General features: G+C 43.4%; 1 protein-coding gene across 1 annotated transcript in view; it reads left to right on the plus strand.

Annotated features, from left to right (window-relative positions):
* Positions 1 to 16,580, plus strand: part of ATP11B (ATPase phospholipid transporting 11B (putative)) — a 602,728-nt gene that overhangs the window by 480,557 nt on the left and 105,591 nt on the right. The window contains exons 27-28 of the mRNA XM_078665453.1: positions 1,805 to 1,905; positions 12,044 to 12,209. Coding sequence (XP_078521579.1) covers positions 1,805 to 1,905; positions 12,044 to 12,209 — 267 coding nt within the window. The remainder of the gene's footprint in view (positions 1 to 1,804; positions 1,906 to 12,043; positions 12,210 to 16,580) is intronic.

Genomic DNA, 16,580 nt, shown 5'->3' on the forward strand with positions numbered 1-16,580 from the left:
TATTGAGAAAAAGTGAAAGACCTATGAAAAGAAGGTGGCTGGTTTAACAGCTGACTTATGTGTAAAGTTATTACTGAACCCATTTAATCAAAGGCAAGGGTCTTGTTTAAGAGCTATGCACACAATTGAATCTGGTGTCTGAAATTGCTTTTGTTTTGTATTACTTGTATGGGCTCATAATAAAAAAAAAAAAAAACTATATATTTATTTTATTCATTTATTTATTTGCAAAGTTTTATATAGCACTGGTTAGACCCGGAGGTATCGGAGCGCTTTACATGAGGATCAGCTAGTTATTTGGTCACATTAATCTCTTGCCAAGGTACAATGAGGGAATATGAAAGTACACTGCCTGCGGATAATGTGGTTATACACGTTGGGTCATTTCTAACCTTCATCTAGTCCTCAACAAGTCTCAACCATAGCTAAAACTAACCTCCTGTGTCCAAGTACTCACATTTTACTTTACCATAAGTTATAAAATAAAACAATTGGGCAACATTCACAGCCTTGTGTAAAAAAAAAATTTAAAAGTATGTGTGCCCCTTGCCTCATTGTATGGAACACTTGTTAGTAGTAATACCTTTTGCTGTAGTCTATCAAATCACCTAGGAGGATGTAATTTCTTTTCTCAGCACTTTTGCAAGTAAGCACTTCACATTTTTAAATTTGCAGATGCTTTAAAAGCATAGGATGCTTAACCCAAAAAAAACAGTATGTGGGATATCCACAGTTGTTCATAACTATTAGGAAATCCAGCTCTCTGACCCCACTTGGGACTCCAGGTGGCACCATTCCGAGGGAATGACCCTTTAAAAGACAGAACAAACCAAGATTGCTTACTTGAAAACCCACACATCCTGGACAATATTTTCATCCAACCTTTATTCTTTATACCAAGGTACAAAAAACACAAAAAATTAGAAATCTATTCAGCTTAGGCGTTGATATATCCACCCAGCCCTCCACAACCTCGCAGTAGTCTAGTGCACCCTGCCCCAGGTCTGCAAGGCTTTCAGTAGGAGTAACTAACCTATACTCCATTCTGTGTTTGTGAGCATGGCACATAGGGATGTGTGCCATGTGTTTTCACTTTTGTATGCACCAAGACACACAGCTCACAGTGGCAGTCTGTATGTGTTTGGAGAGGGATCCTTTAGGGTGGCACAATTAGTGATGCAACCCTTAAGCACCCTCTTTTGCCTCCTTGCCCTAGGTACCAGGGATATCTCTGAATGGGGACTTTCAGGGAGTGCCAAAGGTATTGACAGTTGGGGTACAATTGCACTGTTTGGGGAAAGAGATCTGGCACTGGGGATCTGGTTAGCAGGAACCCAGTGCACTTCCAGTCAAAATAATTTCAAATACCAGGCAAAAAGTGAGGGTAACCATGTGAAAAAGGGCTACTTTCTTACAGGCACTGCCCGCTCAGTCCTGTGGGCCTTTCTGGTTTGAGTCCATCCACAGCCTTATGTCCTGCTTTGGAATCTATTTGAAAGGTGAGGAACCCGCTATCAGAAGGAGAAGTTACTTACCTTCTGTAATGCTGTTTCTAGTAGAGACTATTTAGCTGCAGACTACTCGCCAACCATCCCATCTAAGCAACTGACGTCAGCTCATAGGAGTGGCACCTTTATAGGCCCCGCACGTCACTTTCCGGAGTGGAACAGTGTAGAGGTACTACGAAGAAAGTTTCTGGATCCAGTCTGATGCCTGCACAATATTCAAAAGGCGAGGCATCTGCTTATAGTCTCTACCAGAAAGTGTTACAGAAGGTAAGTAACCTGTTATTCTTTCTTGACAGGATCAGGTATCCGTTCTCCTGAATGGCTTTTCTTTGCATATGTTGGCTAGACACAAGAAAAACTACTTCAAAAAACAGTTTTACGTCATTGATTACCTTTTGTATCCCATTTTTGTCGCTTACATTGGGCACTACTGGACCCTGATCCTCATGTCTTCCCGATAAGAAACTCTGCCATTGTGCTTGAATCCAGACCAACCCAGACAAATTACTGACATGTATATTGTTCAAATACTTGAACTTTAAGTTTTAGATGGCTTCGTAGGTGCAAATATCAAGCAAAAAATGTTGTGGTATACAGGTGATAGAATTCCCCCTGAGAGGGGACACTCCAGTATATCCCTGCCTAGTAACTACTGGGAATCATACAACAGTCAAATTCGGAGATGTATAGAATAGTTATTTTTCCAATGACGCATACACCAGGAATCTGGAAGAAACAGTTAATTAGAAAGCCTTTCATCAAGGGCCAAGATTAAGACCCCTAACTGCTTTTCTCTGTAATGGCCCAAATCTGTGGTTACTGTCTTGACTTATCAGTGACATGTTGTAAGACTCACTGAGGCATCAGCTTAGTGCAGTATACCTGAACTGTCAAAGGTTCCTGTTTGTCATAGAACCAATCCTGGAGTGGAAACCATGCTATGCTATATGTATCATGGCTTCAACCCTCGTGCCCTAAACACGAGTGGAAACTCTGTTAATGGAGGGCCCTAACCTTTATCTCTACCCAGCTGAATAATCATGACAAGTAACTGACATGTTCTATACATGTACTTAAGCAACCAACTTAAACTCCACTTGTTCAAAATGGAGTTCCTGATCTATGGGCAATGGAGAAATTACCAGCCTGCAACAATCTGGCCCAGTGAACCCGAGTCCCGACCATAAACACTGAACAAAGTTAGAAATTTCAGTGATTATAGACTGCAACGTTTACTTGACCCCCTCAGGTTAAACAGGTCACTGAAGAACCCTTCTGGCATTGTGATGGTCTAATGTCCATCGCTAACTCTTATGAGAGATGCCTCTGGTGTCTAGGGTTGCAGCACCAAAAGAATTTGTACAAGTTGTGCTTAAGACTGCACCCCAATGCTAGTACAGTGCAGGAAGATAAGGTCTTTAAAGTCTGAGCCTGCAACAGCTACCTGGCAAGAAAATCTAGAACTTGGTTGAAGTCCCAAGAGTCCCTGACGTGGAGGTAAAAGCAGCAAAAGTACAAAGAGAAGATATGCTGACTCCTTGAGGATGACACTCTTGCAGATGTAAGTCTCCCAGGTGATCCCGGTCTCCAGCGGGTTCGTCCTCTGAACCAGAGTTGATGATACCACCCACCAGACTTGGTGCCTGCTGCCCAGTTGAGCCTGATGCTGACTGTCAATGCCTCAAGACCCAACTCAGAAGCCATAGGCTCCTCAGATCTACCCAGAGCTTCCAACCCCAGGAGCAGATCCTGCATTCTTCCTCATTGAGCTGTTGGATATCTTCCAAAGGGCCATGTTCCCTCCCTGGAGTGCCTTCAAGCCCCTGTGGACCTCTAGTGGCACCCTACCATCTTTTGCCAACAGGACTTTGGTCCATGGCGGTTGTTTCCCATTACGCATCCAGTCGGCAGGTATCGGAACCCTTCATCCACTTGCGGATTCCCCTTCTCGGGGATAGGCCTTCTTGTTTCTATCGGATATTGTGGCACAGAAGATTTGGAAGTCCTTAGATCAGATTTACATCGAATTTTACCGAACTTAGTGAGGTCATCTGTCATTGCCAATAGGAGGTTAATATTTTGATAACTTCGTCATCTTTATCGTACCTGGGATACTAATCTTCAATTTATTCTATGATGTATCCGACTCGCACATAATGAACTACCTTCACTTTCTTGGGAGACCCATATCTTTTCACATGCCGTTGACTGCCATTCCATCAGTACCCGATATCTGGATTAGACATTCTTAATTTGATCAGTTTTCAGTGCAATAAGACGGTGACCTGATGAAGACGGTAATGCCGAAACACGCGTAGTCTTATCTACCGCCTTGCCTCCATCTACTTTTGTCTAGGTTTTGTTTGTACTGTCCACTATATACTTTTTGTATAATGAATGTTTGATTGAATACAAATGCTTATTATAATTCCTTAATCATGATATATACTATCTGATTTAAATATAAAATCTAAAACAAAGAAAATATTGCAAATATTATAACTAAATAAAATGACATGAATTTTGCATATTTTGGCTCTACAACATTGGTTTTTGGACTATAATCTTGGCGAATCAAGTGCGGGGTTCTCATTCGAGTTCTTAGACCTAGAATTGCCTCTGTCAATAGTTTGACTAACTCCGCTATAGACCTTTACCTATAATTTCTCTTCCCTATGTATAGCGAGTTCTTTCAATATATAGGGGTCCCCTTTTTCCAAATCAAGCCAACAGGACTTCCATCAGCACCATTTACCCGATCTTGACGCTGCCCATGATGCCAATGATGCCGGTTGCAACTCCTGCACCCCCGGCTTCTATGTTGACTTTGGGCCCCTTCCCTATCGCCTCAGCGCAGTTACCAACGTGGACTCCATCTGAACTCTCACCGGATACTGGATCTCCGATACACAAGCCATGCAGGGACACACACAGACCAGTAGAGGAGAGCAGTATACAGTGTTTTTAGCAGTGATTTAAATCCCTTTGAGGATGTTAGACAAGACGCTGATGACAGTGGTGATAGTCAGTTCATTCCACCTGATCCAGATTTCCAAGCCTTGATGAATCCAGTGGCACAGCTTTTTTTCCTGGATTGGAAATGGATGCTCCCTTCTGGTCCACCTCCATCAGAAGTCATATCTTATAACTCTTTTATAAGGATAGCCGCAGATACTTTAGAACTTCCACTACCCTCAGCTAAAGTGTTTGCGAATAGCCTGACTGTGGTCCTTCAATCAGTGACGCAGGAAGCTGAGCTTCTTCTACTTTTTTATTTAGTCTTCATTAAACCAGTTGTAGCTGCCTGTGACAAGCTTATTACTTCTGCAGTAGTAAATAGACGTGTTGCTAGATGCTGTAAGCCCGCCCCTGGTGATCCATTTTCTCTGTTGGTCCACACTTTGCCAGAGGGTTAAGTGGTTAAAGCTTCATGTTTCTCAACGCTTTCGTCTGGAGCATCCCTGCCTACCCCTCTAGACATGGGATCTAAAAATTGGAAGCCTTCAGCAAAAAGATGGAGGCGTGGCCCTTAATTCCCTAAAGGCAACTTGTTATTTTGGACGTCATATACGTGCTATATGGGACGTCCCAACTGGTAATTCTAAAGTTACCTGACTATTTATTGACTAATTTCTATAACCTTGTTATAGATGAACCGGCAGCACTACATCAATTTATGCAGTTAGGTACGGCTGACTTTGGGGTGAGAGCCAGGGTCTCATCTGTAGTCCTCTGTCACCAGGTATGGCTACGTTCTTTAGCATTTTCCCCCTATGTCCAGTCAACGCTAATGAACCTACCCTTTGATGGCTCCGAACCTAGGAAATGCTGAATCTGCTCTGGGACCTTTGAAGGAGAGTTAAGGCTAGGTCCCTTGACCTATAACCTCTCCAAAGGGACTAAAAGCATTTCTTCATGTTTTGAGGCTTCATTAGGGGCTTCAACTTTGGACAGCCTCCTCAATCTCAGCATCAGGCTCAGAATCACTTACTCAAGCAATAATGGGGGTTGTGGTAAAGTGAGAGCACATGTCATTCAACAGTCAGACTCCTCCTTCTCTTCCCCTAGCCCACCCAGAAACAGCGCTAATTTGCTCTTGGCTTGGCAAGGCATGTGGAACCTATGGGAGGCCATATGTCCTTGTTTCCACAGGCCTGAAAGACCATGAGTTTGCAATAGTGGGTCCTGCAAATTGTAGAAAAGGGAGTATGTCCTGCCCTTTCAGCAGACCTCTCCCCAAATACCTCCACCCAGATCCCTCCAGTCGCAAAGCCATGTCTGAATCATGCAGCAGGAGGTAGATTCATAAGATCTGAAACATGTAGGATCTGGAATTCAGGTGCTAGGTGAAGACTTGACTTAATGATGCAGAACGACTCCAACTGTCTTGATCAAGTGAAAGCTCAACAGCTATGTAACTCTCTCCCACCAAAGACACAAATATGGAAGTGCAATACAAATGAGGCATTTATCTTGGCTGACAGTAACTAGTGGGTTTGGTTTGGGATACCTTGCTCGCATTTGAATGGAGCTCATTGAGGAATTATCTTGACTGCATCTAATGAGTGCACACTGTGGGATGCTTCTGTCGCCCCTTGAGGGACCATTTACATAATTTTTCCTGGCTTGTTGTAACAATTGCTTTCCATGGGCTCCTCGGTTTGTCCTTTATTGACCCCATAATTCAATGAGTCTTGTTACCTCCTAACCTTTGAATGCAAATGGACCGCTCCTTTGTCAAACTGGGTTGAGCACACCAAACAGAGTCTAAAAATCTGCCTAACACTAATAACCTCTCTGTGACAAAGGGATAGACCTTATCCTCACCTTGATCTGTAACTTGCTGTGGGTTTTCAGCCTATTATTGTCTAGTCTTTATTATTTTGTGTGGCTGCACACCCAATTCTGACCTCAGGTCCCTAGCTATCTGTGATAAGTGTGTGACTGTAGATTGTCTGTCTATCAGCTATGATTCGACTACAAGATTCTGTTTACAACCTCCACTGCTTGCCTGCAGGTTACCACGTGTTCCTCCTAAGCAGACACTTAACATCATGTGGTGCCCTGTGTCCATTACATGCCTAGGTTGCTACTCTCTTGTTACTGGGTGAACTTTATAGGACATTTTTTTAATGGATTCTAGATTATGATGCCGATTTTTGCCCAGTACATGCCATATGTGCCCGTTATTTTCTTAACACCTATAGGCTCCTTTTCAAAGTAGTGCACGCCTGTGCTGCGGAATGTGGTATATTTACGTCCTCATACGTGCATAGTGTGTTGGGCTTGCATAGTTTTGTTGGCAGGTTTGACACAGTTTTCTGTCCTACCTCTTAGTCATAGGGTTCTGACTGGATATGGAATGACAATCTACAGACTAGACTGCAGACTAGACAAAAACTGATTACCCCTAAGATACCTTAATGTTCTGGACCTTGATGCTCATAGGAAGCAAGAGAAGGAACAGATGCATCCTGGTTAGGGCATCACGTAACGTGGACATAAACAAAACATTACTAAAAAATGGCAACTAGTGTTGAGAACTAGTGAAACATATTGGCACCCCTGCTTTTCTTTTTATTGGTTCATTACTTACTAGAAACTGCTCATAGATCCCCAAAGGTTGGCACCAAGGGTCATATTGTTATCATATAATGTGTTATTATATGCTGAGACCCTAGTGACTTTCAATATATTTAGGATCAGGTTTTAGCATCACTTGGACTATTTGGTATTCTACGGTCCATTTGACAATTAACATTCAAAAGACATAAGTTTTAATCCCAGCAACGAAATAAGAAGGGAGGGTGCCCTGTATCTGTGTTGGTGATAAATTCTGTACAGTTTAACAACTTGAGGGCATTTAAAGCAAACATTGTTCCTTCGCTTGCATTGTATGCATATGCAGCTACTATGCTGGCCTTGCAGTTTAATTTCAGTCATCTTGAAGGCAAAGTGTAAGGAAAGAGTCCTGAATCTTCCACCCTATATTGTTATCCAGGCACTCTGTGTTGTTAGCGGGTCCTTCTATTAACTCAGCTGCTGAGGTACAAAATATAAAATGTTTTGTTAACTTGTGGAATATTGCGACCTCTCAATAGATGGGGCTTGCATTGGTGTGCTTTGGAATAGAGTTTTAAGTTGGAAATGATCTGATGGAAAAATGGATCATGATATATTTGTAAATAATGAAATTCCTCCATCAGCGCCAGTCTATACAATATTGTCATCAGAAAAGAATCACTTGGTTTCCTTTTCTTAATTCTAACTTGGGCAACATGAAAAAATGATTTATGCATTAAGTTCAAAACGAATCGGTCAGTATATTTTTTAAAACAAATGTTATTTTTGTATTCTTTTATTTTTTTGTTTCACAGAAAACAAATCTCAAAAGGAGCATCATTAGTGCCATGGCTACATCTTTGATGGTGTTACAATGCCTAATCTTTATATACATCTTCAAAATGCACATAATAGTTTGTAGACAGTTTTTAGGGCTATTATTCCCTGCTTCAGTAGTAAACCCAATGTAGAATGGTATATTGTACGAGTCCATTTCGTTGTTATATATCCATGGGCAATCTTTTATCACCAGAGAACCTGTCTGGGTAATGCTATAACCAAAACTTGTTTTTAGGTTTCGTAACCTGGCGAGGGGCGAAGCCCCTCCCAGATCGAAATCTGTTGTTTTTAATAGTGAGGTTAGGACAGCCTCTGTTTCCAATTGGCTAGCTCCATAAATGGAGGCTAGCCATTGGGAGGCAGAGGCTGTCAATCGCGTTTTCTCTCGAACGCGATTCGGGGGCGTTTCTGGTGCTTTTTTTAAGCCCCGCCCCTTTGTCCCGGGCCGCGCTGCCATTGGCTGCCAGCCCGGGACACCCCGTGACGTCATTCCAGGGCCGCGCTGTGATTGGCTGCCGGCCCGGGACACCCCCGTGACGTCAGCCAATCACAGCGCGGCCCGGGACCTGACTTGTTTTTTTAGCCGTCTCTCTCCCGCCCGCCCACTGTCCGTGCCTCCTCCCTCCCTCCCTCCCACTTATAGATACACTTGTTAGGATCATATTTACATACTGTGATAGAATAGATAAATAAACAGAGGCCCATAGGCATCTAATGAAATAACTTATATGAGTAGGGTGTCAGCCCCCCTCAATCAATAACCTAATTTTTTACACCATCTTACCAAGAAGCGTTCGGATAGTGTAGTAATAATGTTGAAATGTGTTGGTCATGGTTATGATGAAAACATAACAGCCCTACCAAGAGGTTTTGTTAATAGGAAGGTCACGGCATAATGGTCTCTGAAAGTACTTTTCAAAAGAGGCAGCCTAACAATTCGCGTTATTTAAGGCCAGAAGGCACCATTCAGGTATGGCCGCCACGTTAACCTACTTGGACGAATCTAGCGAACGCGACGGAAAAGGAACTCTGCTCTCGGAAGTGACAGGCCCGCCCCATCCTCACGAGCCACCGTAGCCAATCGGGAAACGCTACGGAAGCCGGCAAGACGGCGGCCCCGCAACGCTAGCCTACAGTCGGGCCAATAATGTCCGCGATAATGGGGAGCAGGAGGGCTCAAAGAACAGCGCTAGGAACCGGGGAGGCGTACAACGCGTGGAGGGCAAACTCCGTGCTAGCGTGGAGAAGGGGGACTACTATGAAGCGCACCAGATGTACCGCACCCTGTTCTTCAGGTAAGGCAGCTGGCGTCCTGCAACCAAAGCCTGGTCTTCCAGGGCTTTCTTTGCTCTTTAGTGGAGCAACTCACTGTCGTCAGGCCCGCCCCCTCACTCGCAATGGCCTGTTTTGCGGCTTTAGCGTTGATGTGACTTTTTGATAGGTCAGAAAGAATGTCAGTTTGAGGAAGGCCCGATTTTTTCCTCATATAGAAAGTGTCAGTTGCTTTCGCGTCCTTTAAGTCAATGGCCTACCTGTCATTGGCCTTGCTCAGTGTCACTTACGCACTGAATGCCGTGCCCTAACAGTACCGTAGACGTGTCCATATGCTTCTGTCAGCTGGGGTTTAACGCAATGTGCAATATAATATGTAAAGTTTTGGTAGGGAATGGGAGCGGAAATGCAGGTCGCCCAGCACTGACCTTTTAACCAAACCACTAAGTCAACTGTATGTTGACTTTTAATTTTAATTTTAATCCAGACCTGCAATGTTATAAACAACTCGTGTGTCCTAGAAGGTATTCTCTTGTTTGCCCAATAAAATAGATTCCTTGCGTGTGTTAACTCTGACACGAGACCGATTGAATAGTATGTGTATGTAGCTTGTCTTGGGTAAGGTTTCACTTGTGTGTACTTATAACGCATAGAAAAGTCATTCTGTTCATCTCCATTTTTTGCCCCAAGTTATTTTAAATAGAACCAACCTTATAAAGCTAATTAATTCATTACCAGGTCTTGGAGGAATAATTCCCACGGATCTGTATAGGGTTGGCTTTATACCCGGCCCTGAGGTAGGCAGTTGAGTCCGCTATAACATGGTGGTCAACCCTTTTTTGGCAGAAGAGATATTGTCACATAATGCCACATTGGAATGCTGGGAGATCTTGGTAGTAGAAGGGGCCCCGGGGCCATACCCTTTAGTATTCAGAACATCGTTTATTGCCAAAGTTTAAGCTATTGGCATTGTAAATGGCAATGCCTTTTATTTAGGTTTTAAAACAAAAACAAAAATGAAAGGCATTATTTGCAATGTCAATAGCGCAAACTCGCGTAAATACGAAACCTATTGCATTGCAGATGCTTGTTTTTTACGTTGTTTATTTTGTAAAACATAACACAACAACATAGTAGGAAAATAAGGCGAAAGATGTTAGAGGGGGACCAAGAGTGTCCAACAATGCAGTAAATGACATAAATGCTTGGAACATCAATGTACGTGTACAGTTCCATCTCTTAGTGTGGTGTGTTGGCCTGATCTGACATATAGTGGCTACCATTTCCTACCTTCTTTCTTTACATATGTGCTTTGCCGGGGTGTGACACACCTCCAACCACTACAGTGGTTTAATTTCTCATGTTCAGGATGAAGTTGTGGTTAGCACTTGCTCCCTCTTCTGAAAGGTATGAGTGTAAAGGACCCTATTTTTCCCCGGGTGTAGACATGCGAGGGAGCAACAAGACTTTCACCTCTGTTTTCAGAGTGCATGCTACTAGATCAGTTATCCATTCCTCTGCTTTAAGACACTGTCCTGTGTCCCATCTCTGTGATACCTTTCTTTTAACATACCAAAGCTTTGAGCTTACTGCCAGATTTCGACACATCTTTCATATACCCCAGCTCAGCCAGCAAAGGGGTATGCATCATTTCAATATGAATTATGTTTGACAATAGATCCAGTATTTCCCAGTTTTCGGACATCTTCTTGCCTAGTGTTGAAAATCTGCTGCAGGGCTTCAATAGTCTGCAATCATTCTCCACCTCCACTCATTTTGCTGAGTCCTAGTGACATGTTGTACCATCTGTGAATGTATTTGCAATGTGTTAATCAGTGATGCCCTTCGAAGGAGATTTCCTTAGTTTTCATGCAAAAGTACAACCACAGGGCATCTATGATGTTTAATCCCAAATCATTCTCCCATCTATTTTGCGCACCTCTGCTGTATATCGATAATGCATTCAGCACCTGATTGTACAGTCGGAGCAAAAGTCTTGTGGGTGACTAGTCTGATATTTTCATTGAGTATTGTCATAGAAGACTTTAAATTCTCCTGGCCCTGTCTCTTAAGTGGGCCTGCTGGGTGTTTTGTGGAGTTTCAGTTCCTTACTCGACTGACTTTGGGGGTGTTGGCTGCAGTCCCCTTCCACCTCTGTCGTCCTCCATTTTGCTTATCCTAATCTTCTGAGGGTCTGTGGTTCTGCACTGCCATTTACCCAGAGTTCACACTACCCAGCTATGCGCCCACTAGGCTGCTTTAGCCCTTCTCCTAGGTCCGATGTAGGGTCACCACCATCAGTGCTGTTATTTCAGCTGACAGGATGTTTGTTGCACTCCTTTTTCTGTTCTCCTAGGAGGCATTTTGATATTCCACCTGGATAGCACCACAGGGACGTATTGTCAGGATATCTGGTAAATAACAAGGTGCTCTCACCATGCAGCCATCCTGCTTCTCATTTGCCCACGCCTCCTTGTAAATTGGTGAATATTTTGACTGAGCACTTAATTAAAATGCTAATGGGTCTTCCTGTTATGTCAAACCTAGTAAAATAGGAATAGATGTGACTGTAACGTAATTGATTAGTTTTCTCTTGCATATGTACTATTGTTCAATAATTTGTTAACCTTCGTAAGCATCTCCTCATCCTATTATTGTCTTCTATGCTCCTTGAGTTTGTGACATTGTAGGGTGGTTTTTATTGTGATACAATGTGTCAATCTACCTTTCAAATGTTCTGGTTAAGTTTATCTTGTGATTGTTTAGAAGTCTTTATTTATGAAACAATCTAGTGATCTATGAATGAATTTCTATGTTACCATTCTTTGTATAAGGTTCTAAAATTCCTTTATTATTTGCAGGCCTTTTCTCCACACACAGGACATGTACTTTGTATTTGTTCAGCTGCTTTCGAGTGGTTCGGCTTGGTTTGCCATCATCTTAATAGTCACCACATGTCTGTTCTTTGATGTTGTGAAGAAAGTGATTTACAGGCATCTGCTACCTTCAAATACAGAAAAGGCACAGGTAACCTAAACTTAGTTCAGGTTAACGAGAGATGTATTTGTGTATAAAATTATACTCAAATGTGTCTTCAGCTTTCTTCCTATTCTAGTGCGGCACTTTACGTCATCTGTTAAAATAATCACTGTCATAAAGTTGCTTTATTCAGGTGAAAACTGATAGTATGGCTGACCTGTTTTTAATCATGCTCGATAAATAGTTGTATTAGAATGAATAGATAAAAACTATCTGGCAATAGGTATTTTTTGAAACGTACTATTTAAAAGCCCGCAAATTCCTGACATAATTGCCAGTATTTTAAATACACATATTTTTTGACTGTTAGGCAGCATGATTTGACCAGCAATAAAAAAAAAAAGAAAATATCAGCGTAAGTTTACATAGAGGTTGTGTGATTAATTTGTGCTTTCGTTTTGTAAGAGATCTGCAGCTTAAGCAAGGGCACATGTTATTTTTCAGATTGAAGTATTAGTGTTACAGGGTCTTTTTCAGCCTTCCCAGCCTTCTAGTAGGGAGACATATGTGGAAAAGTAAATTTTGCCATGTTCTGTGTCCCTACGCCTCATCCATCATATCTTATGTGTGCATGACCAATATGCATATGTTATTCCCCATGTCCGATTAAAGACGCAATTACAGTTGTGTCCACCTCTGGTATGTCATTTTCCAGTCCTCGTGAATACTACGAATATCAGGCCTAGGTAAAGTAATGTTGCCACGTTTCTCAGTGTGCACGTTATTCCATTATAAAGTCCCCGTTTCTAGGCCTCAAAAGGGCCCGGACATCAGATTCAGCTCCTGTCTCCTGAAAGCCTCGCTGAGGAGCGATACAGCCCCCACCTGTATCCTCGACCCTTCACTTACTTCCTGCCTCGCAGTGCCCGGTGCAGCTTGGCTCTGCCTCTGAGTCTGCCAAAAGTATGTTATAGTTCCAGTTATCAGTTCAGTCCTCCTTCTCTGCATTCCTAAGCTACTGAACTGCATCAATAGTTTCCGTCATTGTCTAGCCTATTCGGCTCCACGTTAGAGAAATACTGTATTAATGGTCATTTAATATTCCTCATCACGCACTACATGTAGAATAATGCATGGTCCAGTCTTAGAGTCAAGTTAGCTTTTCCCCTCATGACTTCTAGTTTATATCAACATGTTCCCTAAACATCAGATACCAGATAGGGTTTAGGTACAAGTCGCTCCGACCCTCCAGACTCTAGTCTCTGCTCCTAGCACAGAGTTCATAGCCCCAGCTTCTCCTAGTGATACGTCATTGCCAGTTTACGCGCACCATTAGGTTAGAGGTCCCGGCTCCTTAGGTAGCCCCCTCCTATGATTCTGCCCCATTCATGACATATTCTGTTACGTTTGCATCACATGTCTATGTATACTCCCAGTTACACCTACTTTTACTGTTATCTCTCGCGACTGCTACGCGTCACGCCTTCTGCTCCACCCACTGTTACGCCTACTGCAATGTAATGCTATGTGTTTGCGCTATGTATATAAGTTGATGTATTGTTATTAAAAATTAGCGCGCTCATCCCAGATCAAGCCCCGGCAGCTGCTGGGCCCCAGTTGTCCTGCTGGGCCCTGTTACCTCTGTTCTATGCAGGTTGTCCTGATCCTGTCCTTATGCTGTAATAAACCTGCAGAAACTCCTACTACCTCGAATCTTGACTCTTATTTTATTGAGCTATCTGTTATTCATTCATGCATTCAAAAATAGATCCGGTATTATTTATTTATATACCACATAATGGCGCCCGAACAGGGACTTGCCCTTTCCCCACGCGTCGGTGAAGCCACGCCGACCCCCTGACCCTCTGCAGTCGTGACGGAACCATACCGTGCACTGGCAGATATTTCTGCTCCAAGTATCCCTCAGGCCCACGGAGGAGACGGAGGAGGCGGTCCAGCATCCGAACGAGACGGTGGAGGAACGCGGCGAGTCCCGACCAGAGCCCAAGCCGAGAGTCCAAGGTCCGAGGTATCCGGAGGCCCACCTGTAACTGAAGTCTGAAGTTCGTCGTCCGTCGTCCAGTCCCGTCCGAGGCCTTCCGTTCCGTGCTGCCCGGTGAGTACCATTGCTGGGGTAGTATCTAGACAGGACCAATCTAAATTGACTCCTGGTCCGTGGGTTGGTGGTGCCCAGACTCACAAACGAAGTGTTCACCTAGGTGGATACGGGTCTTGATGCGTCCCTTTAAGGGACCGGTATGTTCCGTACTGTTACAGCAGTGCATCCAGTAACTCTAGTCTGTTCCGTTCTCGAGAAAATTCTTGTATTTCTGTTCTCAGTATTTCAGGTAATATTCTGTTCGAACTGTTATTTATAATGTTCTTTATGTATTTTACTGTTGTGGTATGAGTGCGACGTGATTTTGTGTTTTCATTGTGTATTGTATTGTGTCCAGATTACAGTTCAGTCATGCCGCTCTTTTCCAAGTTACGTCAGTTAAAAACTAGAAAGGGTTTATTGGAAGAAGCAGTTCCTGTCCCGCCCAGGGACAGTCCAGGTCATTTTATGTATCAGAAACATGGCATAAGCGCCATATTATATCTAGATTTATGGGTAGAGTATACCAAACAGTTAGAAGAAAAGTATAGATGGCCCGTATCGGGTACATGGGATGCCGAATGTATCATGAGAGTAGAAGAAGCATTATGGAAAAAGAAAGCCAGACAGTCACAGAAAGATGCCATCGAGTTATGGCGTAAAGAAGCGCATAGAAGAACCGAAAAGGAAGTCAGAAAGTCAGAGTTAAGTAGGGAATCCCAAGAACGAGCCCAAGAAAGAGAATTAATCGAGATAGGTGAACAAGTCAAAGCCGAACAGTCAGACAGACAGAGGCATGCCCTCATTAAGGGTATGTATCCTCTTCTTGCCGAAGGTGTGCCAAAAGCGACCCCAGAGGCATCCAGTAATTTCCCGCCACCATTAGTTCCGACCAAGCTACGTCACAAACCGACCGCAGCTGATATTTTTATTTCGTCCTATTTGGACGACACAGTCCCAGAATATGCAAATCCTGTTCGCGCTCCGCCAGTCCCTGTAAATCAGGCACTTCCTGCTCCTTCAGACACCGGGGTGCCCTTAACAGCTCCCCCGGCCCAGTCCGCCATACAAGTCCAGCCCACGTTACAATTACCGACCTTGCCAGGACGAAGAATGTCAGTCGACGATTCTAGTATAGGGGCCGCAGGAGGAGGTCTTCCTCAAACCCCGCCGCCACACAAGCGTTTAACATTACTCGAATTACATGCTCAAGCGTTACAGCGCACGCCCAAACATCAGTCTGTTACAGAAATCAGGCAAACCCTTAACGAATGTGTCTATGATCCAGTTCCAGGCGAATATAATATGGTTTTATATTCCTTACGCGTAAGGAGAGTGACCGAGTATCTAGTCACCTTGCCGAATATGAAAGAAGATCTAGACAGAATATATCGTTTCATCCGTACAGGGGATGATCCAGAAAGTATTGGCGAGATTATGTCTCAAAGGAAAGCCGAGATCCAGCTCATGATATTAAAGTTCCTGATCAATTGTCTAATAAGAGAACAAGATTACCCGTCTAAAGATTCCGCCGAAATGAGAATCCTGACAAGGTGGAGTGATAATATAGCCGAGGGTAAGCACAAGACCGTCGGTGCCATGGAGAGTATGTACAAGAAAATTCGTAAAGAAATAATAAGGTTACACGACCAGCGTAAAGCAGCACAAGTAAGCGAGAAAGAAAGTATCTCTGATCCTGAAGAAGAGGACGAGAATTCCGCCAGAATAGCGTATGTAGGAAAATCTAGATTTCCAGATCGCCATTTACGTCTAGAACACAAGTCTATTTTTCATCATCCAGCACCAGAACAAGGCTCTCTAGAACAAGTATTTCAAGCTACCGATCACATTCTGAAATCACGAATCGGTTATAGTGAGTTAAGTACCATGCATGAACAAGAACTAGCCCGATCAGCAGTCCGATGGATTACTGATTCTACCACTTTTCCAGACGAAATAGTGGCACAAATGTTTCTGAAACTGCCCCCAGCCGAGCAACGACTGGTGGGTATGTATATGATCCAGCACCTCATTACTCTGTATGAGGGTCAACATTCTGATCCAGGTCCGTTGCATGATATTCTGAACGAGTTACTCCAGTATAGATGGAGAGGTCTAGGTACCGATTTAATTAGTGTCATTCTAGAACAGCGTCACAAATACAGAACGTTTCTGAATCCGCATTTTGTTCATGTCTCACCCCCAGAAAGTAAATCATTCTACATAGACAGACAGAATCCGTTACGAGAAGTCCACCCAGTCCAAGGGGCGGGTGGCGTAATGCAACGAGTGTTTGTATACACTCCGATTTCAAAGATGGA

This window comes from Lissotriton helveticus, chromosome 11 (assembly GCF_964261635.1).
Source record: "Lissotriton helveticus chromosome 11, aLisHel1.1, whole genome shotgun sequence".
NCBI classification, from domain to species: Eukaryota; Metazoa; Chordata; class Amphibia; order Caudata; family Salamandridae; genus Lissotriton; species Lissotriton helveticus.